This window comes from Mobula hypostoma, chromosome 3 (assembly GCF_963921235.1).
Source record: "Mobula hypostoma chromosome 3, sMobHyp1.1, whole genome shotgun sequence".
In the NCBI taxonomy this organism is placed as follows: domain Eukaryota; kingdom Metazoa; phylum Chordata; class Chondrichthyes; order Myliobatiformes; family Myliobatidae; genus Mobula; species Mobula hypostoma.
In genome coordinates, this window is record NC_086099.1 from 34,583,909 (window position 1) to 34,604,239 (window position 20,331).

At 39.4% G+C, this 20,331-nt stretch overlaps 1 protein-coding gene across 3 annotated transcripts in view; it reads left to right on the forward strand.

The window, feature by feature from the left end:
* Positions 1 to 19,670, forward strand: part of LOC134343925 (urea transporter 2-like) — an 82,265-nt gene extending 62,595 nt beyond the window's left edge. For all 3 annotated transcript variants that reach the window (XM_063042864.1, XM_063042865.1, XM_063042866.1), the window contains 3 exons: positions 13,785 to 13,834; positions 15,703 to 15,862; positions 16,825 to 19,670. In XM_063042864.1, the coding sequence (XP_062898934.1) occupies positions 13,785 to 13,834; positions 15,703 to 15,862; positions 16,825 to 16,988 (374 nt within the window). In that variant the 3' untranslated portion in view covers positions 16,989 to 19,670. The remainder of the gene's footprint in view (positions 1 to 13,784; positions 13,835 to 15,702; positions 15,863 to 16,824) is intronic.
* The last annotated feature ends 661 nt before the right edge of the window (positions 19,671 to 20,331 follow it).

Sequence of the window (20,331 nt, forward strand, 5' to 3'; positions counted from 1 at the left end):
GTAGAGCACAAAACAATGAATAAGGGCAAAGCCAGTAGAATTACTGCCCGACAGCACCATCGGCTTGGGTTCAGATCATGATCTCATGAAACAGAGAACGAGCTGACTGAATTTGGCAAGGATATAAAAGCTGAGAGTGGATGAAAGAAAATGCTGGAATCTGAAGGTCACACACCATCAGTGGAAAGACAAACAGTTAATGCTTCAGGTCTGAAATGATAATCGTTTCTTTTTCCAGCAGAGTGTTTCTGTATTTGCTAATCTTATTTCAGACTTACAGAATCTGATGGGGGTGGTTTCGCTTTTCAGAGAGAGCTGATTGAGAGCAACGTGGCATACTGAATGAGAGTGACATGGGTATAAAACAGTAAGAAATAGAGAGAGAGGGAGCTAAAGAAGCAAAGCTGGGAAATGTTAAGGCTGAATGTGTTAGAAACTGGCAGCAGTTCCACATTGAACTGTCAGAATTTACCCCATCATTATAAGGAAGTTCAAGTTTCTGTGACCAGCACCAAAGATCAGAACTCGCCGGATGTTGTCTCCTGCCATCCTCCCAGCTGCATTCTGACAATGGACAGCCAAGCAGGAACTGGCTGCAATTCCCCATCATTTAAGCTGGTCAATATGCCTGCTCAGCCAGAGCCAGGTTAAACTGGAATGGCAACACTGAGCTCATAAACAGGAGCAGCTTTTAGGGAGAAAGGTAAGTATATGATCATTTACAGGATTTTTTCTAATTAATTGCTGTAATGGAGGAGAGGGATAACATTCAAGATTCAGAATTCAAGATTGTTTCATGTAATTTCTCGTACACAAGTGTAAAGGGAACGGAATAATTGTTACTTCCAGATCCAGTGCAACGCAAAAGAAAAAAGCACTAAAGAAAAAGAACACAATAAAAATAAAACACACACGATAAATACAAATACATAAAATAGCTTGTTTGTATATCCATGCAGTGACACTAGGCTGTACTTAAGGTGACTGATAGGAAGTAATAAAGTAGTGCTGTAGTTAGTGGGTGGAGGTGTTAATCAGCCACACTACTTGGGGAAAATAACTGTTTTGAGTCTGGCGGTCCTAGCGTGGATGCTACGAAGCCTCCTCCCTGACGGGAGTGGGACAAACAATCCGTGAGCGGGGTGTGTGGGATCCCTCATGATATTACTGACTCTTTTATAACACATTTCTGTTTATACGTCCTTCATGGTGGGTAGGCAGGTGCCAGTGATGCATTGGACAGTTTTAACTACCCGTTGTATAGCATTGGATAATACTGTGAATATTTAGAAGAAAAGCACACCACAGCATGGAACATAAATCCATGGAAAAGATATAAAAGTTGCAGGCTTATGTGGAAATTGAATGAGATACAACAAAGGAGGAAAGTAATGTTAATTTAAGAAGAACATGGGATATTCAGAACCAAGAGACAGAAGTCACAGAAACCGGATGAGAGTGGCAGAGATGAAGACTAAAGAAAAGCATTGCTGAGAAGAACTGAACAAGAGGAGCTGGAATATAGCGAGTCAAGCGAATGGCTCTAGGACTATAAGAAAAAACTCAATGCGACATTTATGACGTTCATTGATTGGTAAGGATTGCCTTCTTCTCTTTTTGATTGTGGTTTAAACAAAAAAAAACAGAAAATATCACTCCTAGTTAATTAATTAAATTACAGATGAGAAGATAGAATACTGAACACTGAACATTATAGCACAATACAGGCCCTTTGGCCCATGGGATTCTGTTGACCTTTCAACCTACTGTATGATTAATCTAACCCTTCCCCTCCACAGCGCTCTGTCTTTCTAACAGCCTCTTAAATATGTATCCCTTATGTATTTAAACTAAGACTAGAGAAACTGATTTAGCAATTATTAATAGGACCATAAGATCTAGTGGCAGAGGGGCCGGCTGGTGGTGCAATGACATTGGCGCCAGACCCAGGAGCGGAGGTTCCCGGGTTCGAAACTAGTCGAGTCCGCTCCCAAGTACGCTTTCCAGCTGTGCCAGGTTGAGTGTTGAGGTCGCAATTCGACCTCGTAAACTAAAGGGAAAATACTGCGAAAATGTCTTTGTGTGAGGAGTGGCACGCCACACAGTATCTCTCTCTCGCTCCGCGCTTTGTAAAAGTCATGAAAAAGACATCATCTCAGACGCATGCATGGACACGCAGACGCACAGGCTCAGACTCGCACACACGCAGGTACACGTCAGAAAAAAAGAAAGAAGGATATAGCAGCAGAATTAGGTCATTTGGCCCATCAAATCTGCTCTGCCATTTCATCAAAACAATCCATTCTTCCTTTCAGCCCCAATCTCCTGCCCTCCCCCCATACAACTTCATGCCCTGACCAATCAAGATTCTATCAACCTCTGTCTCAAATACACAGATGCCTCCACAGTTGCCTGTGGCAATGAATTCCACAGATTCACCACTCTCTGGCTAAAGAAATTCCTCCTCAACTCCATTCTAAAAGGGCACCACTCTATTCTGAGGCTAAGTCCTCTGGTCTTGGACTCTCCTACCATAGGAAACATCCGCTCCACATCCACTCTATCAAGCCCTTTCACCATTTGAATCGGTTTCAATTAGGACACCTTCTTCTGAATTCAAGTGAATACTGGTCCAAAGACATAAATGCTTTTCATATATCAAGTCATTCAATCCTGAAATAATTTTCCTCAACAGCAACACACATAAAAATTGCTGGTGAACGCAGCAGGCCAGGCAGCATCTATAGGAAGAGGTACAGTTGACGTTTCGGGCCGAGACCCTTTGTCAGGACTAACTGAAAGAAGAGATAGTAAGAGATTTGAAAGTGGGATGGGGAGATCTGAAATGATAGAAGAACACAGAAGGGAGAAGGGATGGAGCTAAGAGCTGGAAAGTTGATTGGCAGAAGGGATATGAGAGGATCATGGGATGGACGGGAGGCCTAGGGAGAAAGAAAGGGGGAAGGGGAAGCCCAGAGGATGGGCAAGGAGTATAGTGAGAAGGACAGAGGGAGAAAAAGGAGAGAGAGAAAAAAATACATAATAATAAAAGATAAATAAATAACGGATAGGGTACGAAGGGGAGGTGGGGCATTAATAGAAGTTAGAGAAGTCAATGTTCATGCCATCAGGTTGGAGGCTACCCAGACGGAATATAAGGTGTTGTTCCTCCAACCTGAGTGTGGCTTCATCTTGTCAGTAGAGGAGGCCGTGGATAGACATATCAGAATGGGAATGGGACCAGGAATTAAAATGTGTGGCCACTGGGAGATCCTGCTTTCTCTGGCGGACAGAGCGTACGTGTTCAGCGAAATGGTCTCCCAGCCTGTGTCAGGTCTCGCCAATATATAGAAGGCCACATCGGGAGCATCGTACGCAGTATATCCCCCCAGCCGACTCACAGGTGAAGTGTCGCCTCACCTGGTAGGACTGTCTGGGGCCCTGAATGGTGGTGAGGGAGGAAGTGTAAGGGCATGTGTAGCACTTGTTCTGCTTACATGGATAAGTGCCGGGAGGGAGATCGGCGGGAAGGAATGGCGGGGGGACAACAAATGGACAAGGGAGTCACGTAGGGAGTGATCCCTGCGGAAAGCGGGGGGGGGAGGGAAAGATGTGCTTAGTTGTGGGATCCCATTGGAGGTGGCGGAAGTTACGGAAAATAATATGTTGGACCCAGAGGCTGGTGGGGTGGTAGGTGAGATCAAGGGGAACCCTATTCCTAGTGGAGTGGCAGGAGGATGGGATGAGAGCAGATGTGACCTAAACCTCCTTTGAACTCTCTTCTGTTTCAGTACATCCTTTCTAAGATGGGGGCCCAAAACAAGTCACAATAGTCCAAATGAGGCCTCACCTGTGCTTTATAAAGTCTCAACATTGCATCCTTGCTTTTATATTCAACTCTTCTTGAAATGAATGTTAATATCACATTTGCCTTCCTCATCATAGACTCAACCTGCAAATTAACCTTTAGGGAACTCTTGAGTCCCTTGGCACCTCAGTTTTTTGTATTTTTTCTCCATTTAGAAAATAGTCTACCCTTTTATTTCTTCTACCAAAGTGCATGACCATACACTTTCCAACACTATATTCCATCCACCACTTCTTTGTCCATTCTAGTAATCTGTCTAAGTCCTTCTGCAGCCTCTCTATTTCCTCAAAACTACCTGTCCCTCCATTCTCTGGCTAAAGAATTCCTCACCTCTATTCTAAAAGAACACCACTCTATTCTTATTCTTATCAAATGCAAACTTTGCAGCAAAACCATCAATTCTGTCATCTAAGTCATTGACATATAACATGAAAAGAATTGGTCCCAACACAGACCCCAGTGGAACAACACTAGTCACCAGCAGCCCACCAGAAAATGCTTCTTTTATTCCCAGTCTTTGCCTCCTGCAAATCGCCACTGCTTTATCCATACTAGAATCCTTCCTGTAATACCAGGCTCTCATAGCTTGTTAAGCGGTCTCATGTGTGGCACCTTGTCAGAGGCCTTCTGAAAATTCAAGTACATATTATTAACCAATTCTCCTTTGTCTATTCTGCTTGTTCTTTCTTCAAAGATTTCCAACAGATTTGTCAGGCAAGATTTTCCCTTGAGGAAACTATGTTGACTATGGACTATTTTATCATGTGCCTGCAAGTACCCGGAAGCAACATACTTAACAATTGACTCCAACATCTTCCTAGCCACTGAGGTCAGAGTAACTGGTTTACAATTTGTGTTCTTCTGCATCTCTCCCTTCTTGAAGAGTGGAGTGACATTTACAATTTTCCAGTCTTCCAGAATCATTTCAGAATCTAGTGATTCTTCAATGATCATTACTAATACCTCCACAATCTCTTCAGCCACTTTTTTCAGAACCTTGGGCTGTACACCATCTGGTCCAGGTGACTTATCTACCTTCAGACTGTTCAGTTTCCCAAGAACCTTCTCCCTAGTTAAGGTAACTTCACACACTTCATGACCCCTGACACCTGGTACTTCCACCATACTGCTAGTATCTTCCACAGTGAAAACGGATGCAAAAGACTCAGTCAGTTCATCTGCCATTCTGTTGTTCCACATTACTACCTCTCCAGCAACATCTTCCAACAGTCCAATATCCACTCTCACTTTATGTATCTGAGGCAACTTTTGGTATCCTCTTTAATATTATTGGCTAGCTTACTTTTGTATTCCATCTTTACCTTCTTAATGACTTTTTTAGTTCCCTTTGTTGGTTTTTAAAGGCTTCCCAATCCTCTAACATCCCACTAATGTTTGCTGTATTATATTCCCTTTCTTTGGCTTTTATGTTGGCTTTGATTTCTCTCGTTAGCCACAGTTGTATCATCTTGCCTTTAGAATACTTCTTCGTTGGAATGTATATATCATGTGCCTTCCGAATTGCTTCCAGAAATTCCAGCCATTGCTGCTCTACCATCATCGCTGCCAATGTTATTTTCCAATCAATTCTGGCCAACTCCCCTCTCATGCCTCTGCAATTTCCTTTTCTCCACGGTAATACTAAAGAAAAGTGCAAAAATGAGTCTATCTATCAACTGCAAAAAGACAGAACGTGTGGTGATATCCAAAAAGAAGGAGAATCCTATCTGCAGGCTGAGAATAGATGGGGAAGACATAAAACAAGTACAGAACTTTTGCTACTTAGGAAGCTGGGTGACATCAGATGGCAGGTGCGACATGGACATCAAAAGAAGAATAGGGATGGCAAAAGACACCTTTACGAGAATGAAGAGTATACTGACCAATACTAAACTAGATGTGACAACCCACCTCGGAGTACTGAAATGTTACATTTATCCAGTTATGTTATATGGCTCAGAACATTGGACAATTGAAGCAGCAGAGATGTGGTTTTTGAGGAGGATGCAAAGAATATCACAGATGAAACGAATATCTAATGAGGATGTCATGAACAGAGCAAACACAAAAAGAAAAGTAATACTGATTCATCTGACTTTAGCTTCTTCTTCTTAAATTTCAGGGTGAATTCAATCATATTATAATCACCTTCACCTTAAGGTTCTTTTACCTGCAGCATCCAATATATCCAGTTCATTGCATAACACCCAATCCACAATAGCTGATCCTCTACAGGGCTCAACCATGAACTGCTCTAAAAACCTATCTCATAGGCATTCTAGAAATTCCCCCTCTTGGATCCAGTACCAACCTGATTTTCCCAATCTACCTGCATATTGTCATGCCCTTTTGGCATGCATTTTCTTTTTCCCATTGTAATTTGTAAGCCACATCCTTACTACTGTTTGGGACTCTGTATATAACTCTAGCAGTGTCTTTTTACTCTTGCAGTTCCTTCGCTCTATCCACAATGATTCAACACCTTCCAACCAACCCTATGTCACCTCTTTCTAATGATTTGATTTGATTTTTTAATCAACAGAGCAACACCACCCCCTCTGCCTTCCTGTATGTCCTTTCAATACAATGTGTATCCTTGGACATTAAGCTCCCAGCCATAATCTTCTTTAGCCATGGTTCAGTGATGCCTACAATATCATACATGCCAATCTGTAACTCTGTGACAAGTTCATCTACCTTATTCCGTATACTGCGCATATTCAAATATAATATCTTCAGTCCTGCATTCACCCTTTTCAATTTTGTCCACCTTTTACTTTACAACTTGTCCTGTTGATTGTAATTTTGCCCTATCATCAGCCTCTCCTTGCTAAGAGTCTCGTACACATTGCCTCTGTTTGTAAACCAACTACCTCATCCTCAGCACTATCACTTCAGCTCCCATCCCCCTGCCAAATTAGTTTAAACCCTCCTGAACAACCTGCCCGCAAGGATGTTGGACCTCCTTGAGTTCAGGTGTAAACCATCTCTTTCGCACAGGTCGTACCTTCCCCAGAAGAGATCCCAATGATACATAAATCTTATGAATGAACTATTAATGTAACGAATAAAATTCTTTGCATTGTACCCAGAAGTTTTAGGTAGTGATGGCAGGGGGTTTTGCAGCCTATAGGAACTTCCAAACACCATTACAAGCCAGGCTGCCATATTTACAGTTTCTCTATCAGGTAAAATAAAGACTTTTATTTGTTGAGTAGGAATCCAAGGTGCAGGCATTGTGATCCATCTGGGAGAGGATTAATTATCTCATGCAATTTACCCCAAATGCAATTTTTACTCTTCTTGGGGTTAAGTTGCCAGTTAGAGAATAGACCTTCGACTTTGGGTATCTGTAGAATATCCTCCTTTCAACTGAGTTGTGTGGAGTTTCCAATCTAAGGATGTTTTGCACTTCCAATGAATTAGTTCCTTGATCTCTTTGTCATTGTCATCAAATCAGCGGTATTGTTTTCTGGTAAAGCAGCAAAGAGTTTCTTCACAGTTGCTAATCATGATGGACTTCAGGGAACCTTGTGAGCACCCTGTAGCTCTCTGTTGATTGGAGGTTCTCAGGATGTCTAAGGAGAGAGGTCTTCGACACTTTTAACCATGATGTTATTGTGGCAACACCTCAGTTGTTGGATTATTTTTGGGGCCAGGCTGATAGAGATAAAAGAGAAGGTTAGGTGGTGGTCAGTATAACAGTACCTCTGAAGCTTGGAGAATGTGAAGATCCTTAAGGTTTCTCACGGAGATAAGCCATCCTCTAACAGATTACCAATGCCTGAATTAGGCTGTCAACATGAGGTCTTTTGCTTATCTCTCTGAAAAAGTACGCTGTAAGTTATGACAAGATCATACTCAAGAAGAAAAGACCAACATTCAAAGTAGAAGAACAGAGAAAAAACAAATACAAGTAAGATGGACAAAAATCTAACATAAAAATGTAACTAATGATTTTTTTTAATACTGAGAGGAAACCAATCTCTTGAATTTTTTGGCCAACATTCTATAGAGAATGTGAATACAGTATATTGGCCATTTTCCAAAATTCCTTACAGTTTTAAATGCACCCATCAAATTGTTTGCAAATATAGCAAGGCCAGTCAAAAGCCTTGACCTCATCAATGGTATCATTGTGGCAAATCATTGTCAAATTTAGCTGAATGTAGACAATACTTGCATATATAGTACAGGGTATGCACACTCTGAAGATAAGTTCCATGTTATCTAAAACTTGTTCATTGAGATGCACAAGTAAATAGATCTTACACTGAACATTTACAAAAGAAACATACGTCTGCTGCACAACACCACTCCCAACAATAATGGGTAATTGTTTTATTATTGTCGCATATACTAAGACATGACTGGGTGCCGGGGTGGAGCCACATCTCTACTACACAATGATTTTGCTTCCTGAATACTTTTGGGTGTATCTTATGGATCTTGGACTGCTGATCATGAAAATCACCTTGAAATTTCCCTATCACGCACCATTTTTGAAATCTCCTGTATTGTCAGTTCAATTCATAATTCAAGTCAATTTAAATGTTGTCCACAATGTAAGCTGAAAAGTTTTCTATCTTGTTTGGGCATGGCTAGGCATGCTTAGACAGGGAGGATGCTGCATGGAGGGCAGGTTTTAGAAAGGCTATAAAAGCATCATGCACACACCGTTCAATGCATTGCATTTACATGTATATCAGCTTGCCATCATGCAGATGCATATGCTCTATGCGCAAAGCATATCATGTGCACTCAATATAATAAAGTAAATATATTTTCTGGAGTATTTGTGATAGCCAATGTTGCAACAGCTCCAATACTTTGTTATATTAGTGTCGCGTATACGTTTAAATTCAAAGAAAGAGCATGACTTCTCTTACTAAGAAAGCCTAAAAGCTCTACTTATAGCGTAAAATTTGCGACCAAGACAAAGCCTTGGCTCCTCACATTTATTGCGCAACGTGCACTGTTGATCTTGGAGCTTGGCTCAGAGGTACTGGGAAGTCAATGTTATTTGCTGTCCTGATTATATGGCGAGAACAAAAGGATCATGTGACAGACTGCAACTTCTGTCTCACCAGTGGGTCTAGTTTCTCTGCTAAAAACAAGAAATCTGTAGAATGCCTCAATCTCCCTTCAGCCATGTGACCTGTGCCACATGATGATAGTCCTCCAGTACTGAAGCCACCGGAGACATGGAGACTAGAGGAAGCAGAGCAAAATGCCATGATGCACAAGCCAGGAATGGAAGATGACACTGATATTGATAAAGATTTTGAACTCTTTATGTCTAGTGAGCCTCATCTGATAACTCAATCTGAGTTAAATGATCTGGTCAGAGACTTGGGTTTGTCAAAGGCAAAAGCAGAATCACTGAGTTCAAGACTGCAAGGATGGAATCTGCTGTCAGCAGGCACAAAAATTTCTGTGAAAGATTTCAATATTTGAGACATTTGTTTCGCAGGATAACTAATGGCAATATTAAGGAAAAGCCTTCTGTTTTACACAAATCAAACAGGTCATCAATGACAGGCAATTCAAGGAATTTCTAGTGGGGCCAAAGAAAATTGGATGGAAGGCATTCAAGGATGTTGTTGAAAATCTTCTTGGCAACTACAGAGCACCAAATTAAGTGCAACTGGATGCCAATATGCTTCAAGCATACAAACCATGAAGTGCAACATGACACTAAAGATTCATTTTCTGCATTTCCATTTAGATTCTTCCTTGGAAATCTTGGCGGTGCCAACAACAAGCACGGTGAAAGATTTCACCAGGACATTACAGTCATGGAGAAACAGTATCAGGGCAATTGGAAACCATCAATGCTGGCTGATGATTGTTGGACATTTAAGTGAGAAGCCTCAAACACTGAGTACAAATGAAAATCATCAACAAAACATCTTTAGCTTAGTTGAACTATTGCTAAGTGTCAGCACCAAAATGCAATTAAACGCATTACATTCAATAGAAGTTAACTTATTGTTTCTCTAAATTCCTACACAAGTAGTCTTCAAATTCCTACGTGATACAAGTAGTCTGAAATTATATATGTGTTCATCTTCAAGTGCACTATCATAACCACAGAAAATTCCTGAGGAAGCAACAGTTTCAAAAAAATTTAATGTCCGGTGTAATGGTTGAGGTTACCCATCTTGCAAAGACACTGCCTAGAAGAAGGCAATGGCAAACCACTTCCGTTGAAAAATTTGTCAAGAACAATCATATTCAAAGGCAATCATTGCCCACATCATACAACACGACAGATAATGATGACGACTAAGACACAATGAAATATTTTGTTTGCATGCCATCCAAACAGTTCATTCCATGTATCAGTACATCAAGTTAGCACAAAAGAGAAACCAATAACAGAATGCAGAGTATTGTGTTACAGTTACAGAGAAAGTGCTCTGCAGGTAAGCAATTAAAATGCAAGGGTCATAACTAAGTTGACTGAGAGACCAAGACTTTGTCTTCATTGTACAAAAGGCATCAGCAAGACCCTAAAAATATGACTTACCTTTCTAATATTAGGAACTATACTGAGGAAAAGTTGATAATCATGAATACCATCCAGGCCAAGCTTTCTTCTCATTGCTGCCATCAGGAAGGAGGTACAGGAGCCTCAAGTCCCATATCACCAGGTTCAGTTACCCCTCAACCATCAACCTCGAACCAAAGGAGATAACTTCACTCATCCCAATACTGAACTGATTCCACAACCTATGGACTAACTTTTAAGAACTCCTCTGCTTGTATTCTCAATATCTATTGCTTATTTATAACCATATAACAGTTACAGCACGGAAACAGGCCATCTCGGCCCTTCAAGTCTGTGCTGAATGCTTACTCTCACCTCATCCCACTGACCTGCACTCAGCCCATAACCCTCCATTCCTTTCCTCTCCATATTGCTATCCAATTTTACTTTAAATGACAATATCAAACCTGCCTCTACCACTTCTACTGGAAGCTCGTTCCACACAGCTACCACTCTCTGAGTAAAGAAGTTCCCCCTCGTGTTACCCCTAAACTTTTGCCCCCTAACTCTCAACTCATGTCCTCTTGTTTGAATCTCCCCTATTCTCAACGGAAAAAGCCTATCCACGTCAACTCTATCTATCCCCCTCATAATTTTAAATACCTCTATCAAGTCCTCCCTCAACCTTCTACGTTCCAAAGAATAAAGACCCAACTTGTTCAACCTTTCTCTGTAACTTAGGTGCTGAAACCCAGGTAACATTCTAGTAAATCTTCTCTGTACTCTATTTTGTTGACATCTTTTCTATAATTTGGTGACCAGAACAGTACACAATACTCCAAATTTGGCCTTACCAATGCCTTGTACAATTTTAACATTCCATCCCAACTCCTATACTCAATGCTCTGATTAATAAAGGCCAGCATACCAAAAGCTTTCTTCACCACTTGAGATTCCACCTTCAGGGAACTATGCACCATTATTCCTCTGTTCTACTGAATTCTTCAATGCCCTACCATTTACCATGTATGTCCTATTTTGATTAGTCCTACCAAAATGTAGCACCTCACACTTATCAGCATTAAACTCCATCTGCCATCTTTCAGCCCACCCTTCTAACTGGCCTATTTACTTATTATCAATAATATATTTTTTTTCTTTTTGTTTTTAAACAGTTAGTTGCCTTTTGCACATTGGTTATTTGTCTCTGTTGTGTGAAGTTTTTCATTGATCCATTATGTTTCTATGTTCTTACTGTGATTGCCCACAAGAAAATGAATCTCAGGTGAGTATATGGTGACATATATGTACTTTCATGATAGAATTACTTTGAACTTTGAAATCCACACACCAGTGCCTACCTGAGAAAAAGAAAATGTTCACAGATCAAACACAGCACTGTACTGATACTCTGCTGGGAATAGTGATCATCACCTTGCTTCTTTGACAGTCACTGATGAGGTTTCATCATTATTTTCTCTGCAAAATCTCCCAAACCCACCGGGAGGATAAACAAATCTATGTCAGAGCCCTCTCCCAGGCAACATCCACGGCACCTAGCTCATCCTACACCATTTGCAGCAAACTCTGAAGACCCCACATAATCCTTATCAGCCATCTCACACATCGCAATACTGCAATGGAAGTAAGTTAGCTTGGATGCTGAAACTGCATAAGAAGACTGCTATTCAAGAAAGAAAACAGTGTGATCTCTGTAGTACTGGAAATGCTGAACTAGTAATTGGATGTATAATATGACTTAACCATGCAGACATGATTTTATCAAAGGCAATTGGAATTTGAAAAATCTGATTTAAAGCTTCAAGGCATTTAACAGGTGGGATAGATACAGGAGGCTGAGCTGTTTTAGATTATCAGTAGGCATTTGGTAAGTGCTACCTGAACCACATGAAAGATTGTTGCAAAACCAAATCACGTATGTGGTACTACATTAGCAATGGACTGAAGATTGCTTTAAGGAGATAAAGCAGCAGAGGAATAAATAGATCATTTTTCAATTGGCAGACAACAGCTAGTAGAGTCTACAAAGATATATTGCTACACACTGGTGATCTTACCTCAGGCTGAATGAAGTGTTATTATAACGGCATTAGTGAAAGCTAGAAAGGATGCCTGCTAGTTTTGCTGAAGCTGATTTATGTTGAAAAGATTCACCTAGTGTTTTATTTTAGTCAGGCTATTAAATAATATGGACCTGTAGCCAAAGATGATGATGGACAGGAGTAAAGATTTGTAAGAAACAAGAACAGGAATAGTCCATATATTTCCTTAAACCTGCTCCGCAAATTCTGCTGACCCTTGAGCTCAACTCTTTTTTCCTTCAAAATATATTCAGTTCTCTGTCTGAAGGAATGTCTCTTCTCCACGCTCTTAGATGATCAGCCTCTTTTCTTAAAACAATGCACCCTATTCTGTACCCCCCCAGCTGGGGGTCAACAGTAAGCCACTCATCATACTTAATGTTCCATGGAATCATATGAGATTGGGAGGCACATCTTGGTACAGTTTTCAGAAAGGACTGGTATTTCTACCCAATATCTGTTTCTGGGCTACCTAAAGATTTAAAAAAATAGCTTTATTTGTCACTTGTAAATCGAAACATACTGTGAAATGTGTCATTTGCGTCAATGACGAATGCAGTCGGAATATGTGCTGGGGGCAGCCCACAGGTGCTGCCATGTTTCCAGCATCAACATGGCATGCCCTAACCTGTACATCGATGGAACACGGGAGGAAACTGGCACACTCAGAAGAAACCCATGCGATCATGGGGAGATTGTACAAATTCCTTACAGACAGAAGTGGGAATTGGCGCTGTAAAGCGTTACACTACTGTGCCACTCCTCCTTCAGACTCCAAAGTATTTCATACATAGTGCACCTCTCCAGCATTGAAATGTTCATATACACATTCATTCCTAAGAACACTAATTTCTCTAATATTCTAATCTTTGGTAAGTCAGCAGATACTCCTCACAAACCTTTGGTCATTCATAATCTTGTAGCTCAACGTCTCTCAATGTACAAAGTCTTCCTTCCCTGTTGCCCTTGCTTAGTTCTGATGGTTATTTATTCTAGTGAATCAATTTGAAAGTTCTCATTTTTGACTTCACAACCATCAAAAGCTTTTCTTAGCATTTCTTGGGACATCTTGCCCACCAGTTGTCCCTACACACATCTTACCTAACCTCCAAGTCCCTCCGCAATCACAGCTGTGAGCATAAATCAGTATATGTGCTTTGATCCATAGTTTCAAACCAAGCACTTTCACTATGCTTTTAGTTATCCCCATCCTAAACCTTAAGTAAGCAGTAAAATGTTCCAATATAAAGTCTAGGTAAGCAGATACTGTAATTCAGTTACATGAAGTGTACTAATTAGTTTTTCCATCTTTTCCCAAAAGCAATTTTCTGCGCTTTGTTAGGAGAAGCACTCATGAATATGATGTCTGTGGTAAGTGATCATCAGCAGTTATTAACATTTTAATATATTTGCATTTTAAACTTAACCTGTGACTTCACTAAATCCATAGGTTTTGGTTAACTAAAGAACCACCTTGCATTAATGTAATAGCCTTATTCACTTACTGTAACTGAGTATGGGATGTGTGCTATGAACTGGGTGATTTATTTAGTGGGGTTAAAGGAGCAAAAATTAAATGAGGGCAATTTAAAAAGTTTGTGTGGGTGTCTACCTCCACCTTCTGTTCGTTTCTGATCTCGGTAGGGTTTCTAATACTGTGGCTGTTTTCTGCCCCTTTTCCTTGTCCACACTGATCATTCAAAGTGACAGTATAGTTTGATGATGGTGGTTAAAAAGGGTGTATGGGCTACTGGCATTCATTAGTCACGGTATCGAAGGCAAGAGCATGAGATTGGACCTCAGAGGAGTACTGCATGCTGTTCTGGTCACTGAAATATAGGAAGGGTGTGATAGCACTGGAGAGTGTGGAGAGGAGACTCACCAGGATATTGTCTGGGATGGAGTGTTTCAATTATCAGAACAGGAGAGGTCAGGTCTGTTTTCCCCGAGGTGGAGCAGGTTAAGGGGGAACCTCCTTGAGATACATATAAAATCATAGGGGTATAGAAAGGGTGATCTGCAGGAAACTGTTCTCCAGATCAGAGATAAATAAAACTAGAGGACTTTGATTTGGGATAATGGCATAAGAAATTTAGAGGGGATCTCAGGATCTCAGGATCTCAGATTGCTCTTTCATCCAAAGAGCAGTGAGTACCCCGAGGGAGTGGTGGAAGCTGAGTCACTAATAGCCCTTCAGAAGTGTCCAGATGAGCACTTTAAACCCCAAGGAAAAGGGTAACGTAGCGGTTAACATGACACAGCTCAGGGCGTCGGAGGTTGGAGTTCAATCCTCTGTAAGAAAGTCTGTATGTCCTTCCTGTGTGCACTTGGGTTTCCTCCAGGTTCTCCGGTTTCCTCCCGCAGTCCAAGATTTACTGGTTAGTAGAGTAATGGGTCATTGTAAGTTGTCCTGTGATTAGGCGAAGGTTAAATTGGCAGGTTGCTGGGCAGCACGGCTCAGTAGGCCTGAAGGGCCTGTTCCGTGCTGTATCTCTACAAAGAACACTTACAGGCCAGATGCTAGATGATGAAATTAATATGGATATCAGGGACTAGATAGGCTGAATAGTATGTTACCTTGCCATATAATATGAAGATCCATGTCAGTGAAGTAGGGCAGTTGCTCCTCTGTGCTGCCCCCTTTGCCACATTTTCAGTAGTATCCCTTATGCTATGGCTTTGTGACTTATAGCTCTGATATTAATCAATGCATGACGAGGTCAGATGCACAACACTGAGCCTCTAATCAGAGAACTAAAATAATGCAAAGGGAAATTAAACATTGCATGCTCGAAATATGGACAAACATTTTCACAGTAATTGTGATGGAATACCATGTCCCAAGTGCACCATCTTGAGCGGATGCAGGCTAATTCAGGTTTAGCACTCAGCTTTATGACCTATCCAATTTGAAAGGCAGCTGTCCCTCGGGTGCACAAAACAAGACCACAATCTGAGAATCATTTCAAATCTCCTACATCTCTTAATGGAATGTATAAACATTAACTTTGCAGTTCCACTCTTTAAGCTATACTTATATTAATTCTTAAATCATTAATGCAAAACAGCAGCATGTGCATATTAATATGAACTTCAGCAAAGGACTGCATTTTGTGGAACAATAAAATCCTCTTCAGTAAGGACTATGTCTGTTATCCAGGCTCGCTTTCATCAATAGTTTTTTCTTGAAGCAGCAATGATGTTTCCCTCTCACTGTTTTATTATGCATTGTTTTCTAGTTTGGATTACCTGCATGCACTTGGCCTTTCTGCCTTTCCACAACTGTATTTCTCCTAATGAAGAGTAACCACAAAGACATCTATAAATTAGCGCTATGTGAAGTGACGTACCCTGAGAAGAACAGAAAGATCTATCTGGAAATGAAGGAGACTGAACAAAGTAAATGAAACTATAATAATCCAAAGAAACCTTAAAAGTATAGCTGCATACAAGAATGTAAATCATGTTGCCAAATCTATCAATTGCCTTATAATCAATTCATATTATGGAAACGTACATTATAGTAGAACTACCTATATATACATGCAACTGTTTCGTCTTAATTGCATAATCGGCATAAAATATAAATATTTTACTGTAGGTGCTGTTTTTGTTTCAAAGTTGAAATGGACCCTCTCTATACCAATAACATGATATCCATGAAGTAATACAGTATTGATTCTATCCAACACCACTGATTTGAACAGCTCCTGCTCTCACTTCTGAATTTGAAAAGTAAGTTGGATATTGGACATTTGGAGTTAAAACCATCCATATACATACAGGACCCAACCTGGTTGATCATTATTAACCTGACCCGGGAAAATATATGTATCCAACCACTCACACCCAACACAAAGAGCCCCAAGGCATTTCACATCGACAAAAATAAATAGGTGTTGAGGAAAAGAAAAGATATAAGCATGGGTAAATAAAAGTTTGTAAAACAGAATTTTAAGGAAGGCCTTCAGGGGTGGAATATGGAGGGGTACTCCACAGATTGCCACCACCTGAGGAGAAATATTTTCTCTATACAAATGAAAAGTGCACAGTAGGTTGATACATGTGCTTGATGGAGTGTGTTCTCTGCAGAAGGTTTCACAGTTTTATCTTCAGCTTTTGTGGATGCATGAAATACAAAGGCAAAACTTTTCCTAATCGGGCATGCAGGAAGGCTGATCGTGTAAGCCTTCAATTTCATCTTGGAGAAATTAACTACCATTAGACATATTAATCGATGAAACTATATACTCCTACAATATATGTTTTCTAAATACTTAATTGGAAAAGTTTTCCAGGATTTTCATGCTGACTAAATTACTAGAAAGTAAAACATTCAACTTTTTTTTTTGCACACACAGTTTTGCCAAACGAATTGTGTAGTGGCCCTCTCCTTTATACAACATCTCAATCAAGAATTAATGATCAAGTTGCTGAAGAAGAGAAGTTCACTGGGTCAAATCAGAAAAGCGTTCTTCTTGTGACAAATGTAGATTTCAAGATCTATGAGGTAGAAGAAATATAAAAAGAAGCCAAGAATGAAAGCCCATCAACTAAATTAAAAGTCAGAATAGACAAAGCGGTGTACAGTAGGTAACAATGTCTGAGCTATCTGTATTTCATTTGTGAAAGCGAAGATTCCCATAAAAAACTTATTCTAGTCAAAGGTGTGCAAATGTCAGTTCTGAACTAAAGCTTTTGATTCGTAAATGTTGATTAATCCCTGACAAACAATCCCCACAAAATTACGCACAATAGTGAATTGATATTATATTGCATCCTCCATAGTCACTAAATCTAGCAATGAATTTAGCAGCCATGCAGTAGTTCATTGTAAAATAATGGGAAATGCAACAGCAAATTCCCTTGCTCTTCATTTAAACAATAAGATAAAATTAAAGTTGAAAAGCTAGTACTTCTGATAATGTAGTATTCCCTAAGTATTTAGTAATAAAGAATTTTGCGCACAAGCAACTGAAAAAGAATTTGTAAATGTCTGATTTGACATTGAAAGTGCTCTCAACAGAACCATGCATAACACAGTGTTGTGTGTGATAAATAGCTGGAAACCAGAATTTAAAACTCTAATGAAAGGTAATGCATAATTTTGTGAAAGTGAAACCATCATTTAGAAATTGCTGGAGATATTATCAATTGACCACTTAAGACATTCATTACTTCATTAATTTTATTGGTTATTTTAAATGGACTGGGTTGGAAAACTGAATTTTCCTCAAACAGCTGAGCAGGATAGGTCAAATCATCCTGGAGCATTAAAAATACAGAACAGATTGATAAATGGAATTGAAATTCACAACTAATGGATATTGGAATAAATTCAATGCAACAAATGGCCCATTTTGTTGCAGTGTTTAATGCTTCAGTTGAAACACCCATAAAACCTGAATGTTTTAAACATTTACAGGTAATTTCCAGGCTGGTGCTTCTATTCTGTATTATAGTCTGAATAAATGTAGATCAAGTAGAATAGACCAAATGATGTCCTTCTCTGTCATATATTATATCAAAGTCTGATTCTTCTGAATGTTCAGCCTTGCATTACAATTATATCTCATTGTCTCTATTAAATGCTCCATTATCTTGACTTTAAAACTTAATTAATCAGATGGCTGATTCTACAAATCACACTTAGTCATGGATTTCTAACCATTTTAATAGATAAAAATGATAACAAGTATGTATCTGGCCTGCTTATTTTATACAGAAAAGCTATTTTGTGAAATTTAACAATTAATATGTTTCCAGACATAAAGCAATAAAAATGTTTTTAAAATGAGAACTTAAATATAGAAAATGCTGTTTAATACTACGGTCAGCATTTAGAATTTAAAAATTGGTTACCAATTCGGTGTTTATCTTCAGTCCTTCCTATCTTTCTCCTGGATAGCCTATACTCATGTTGGTTAAACTGTCTCAATCAAATATTTGGAAATGCCTTCTATTATTTAGTGTGTCCAATGAATAGGAGTCAGAAATAGTTGTATTAAACAAACACATTATTCTCCTGGTGTTTATCAATAGTATAGATCTTGGAATACTCAAACACTGAATGTGAAATATTTAAATTCACCTTGAATTGTGCCAACCATCAGACTTTATGGCTTTTCTGTTGAAACAACTCAATATACGTATTTTTGCCTTTGCTAATCTAATTGTTGTGAACACAGATCAGAGTGATCCATAGATGAGACTATAGAAAGATATTCAGATTTTCAATGTAAGGTTTATTGAACACATCAGTAGATCTAAGATGGTGTGCCCATCCCAAATATCAGAACCAGAACCAGGTTAATATATTGTGATACGCTCTTCTGAATATATCAGTCCACTGAACATATACAGTAGGTCCACTGAAGAATTACAGCTATCTCACTTTTTCTGTTATTTAGTGACCAAAACTGCTGGAAATGCTAACTTATAATTGTTGTCCCTAATTCTGTTAAGCAAGATCAACAGAGCTCTTGCTCCCTGCAGAGAGGAGTAAGAAAGGGCAAAAATGGGTCACTTAGGTCAGGCATGGGGAACCTAATACTGTAGAGAATTTAGGGCATAGAAATTGAAGCAAGAAGTTAAAAGGAAAACAATACTGAAGGCATGAAAAACTAATGGCAAATAAATGTAAAGAAAATCCAAAGGTTTTTACAGAGGGCAACTGAAAGATGTATAAGGCCTCCTCAGGACCAAAAAGGTAACTGGTATGTGGAGGTGAAAGTAGAAGACATGAAAAAGGTACTTAATGAACATGGTTCAACTCACAAAAGAAGAGGATGATGCTGTACTTAAGAAGGATAGCTATGAAATATAGGATGGCATAAACAAAGGGAGAGCAGATTTATCAAGTGGTTTAGCAATATTGAAGGTAAAAGCCAAACTGAAAAGTAACCCATGCAAAGTTCAAAGTAAATTTATTATCAAAGTACATATATGCCACCATATACTACCCTGAGATTCTTTTTCTTGCGGGCATTCAGAGTAAATACAAAGAAACGTAATAGAATCAATGAGAAACCACACAAGACAGAGATGGACAAACAACCAATTTGGAAAAGACAACAAACTGTGCAAATACTAAAAAAGAAAAAAATATATATAAAATAAATAAATAAATAAGCAATAAATATTGAGAACACGAGTTGTAGAGTCTTTAAAAGTGAGTCCATAGGTTGTGGAATGATCTCAGTGTTGGAGTGAGTGAAATTATCCCTTCCAGTTCAAGAGCCTGATGGCTGAGGGGTAATAACTGTTCCTGAACCTGGTGGTGTGGGACTTTAGGCTCCTGGACCTCCTTCCTGAGAGCATGGCCTGGACGGTGGGGGTCCTTGATAATAGATGTGGCAGTGCTCCTTGTAAATATGTTCAATGGTGGTCTGCAGTGAAATGAGAGACTTGTGGAGAAACACTTCAGTCCTGTCTGGCTACAGAAGCGCCAGAATACCACAGGACTCTTAATAGTTTGCTATCATTTTAAAAGAGAAGAAATAGTAAGCCAAGTTAGGGCATTTTAGCTTAACCATACTAGCTAGAAAATATTGGAGTCATTAGGTGAGCATAAACCTTAAATTGAAAAGCTATGGTGTATTTTAATCAAAGGAAGTCAATGTATAATTCAAAGAAAAGTTTAGTCTGAACAACTTAACAGAATTTTTTGAGGTAACAAGGAGAGTCATGATGCTTGTGGTATGATCTGCATGAATGATATTAATGATTTTAATTTAAATGATACAAAAATTGGCTATTGGTTGGCAAGGAGGTGTAATGTTTTAGACAGCAGAAGGATAACAATGAACATTTGGGCAGAAGGATGATGAATGGAATTTGGTCAAAAGTTGTATGAAGTAATACATCTG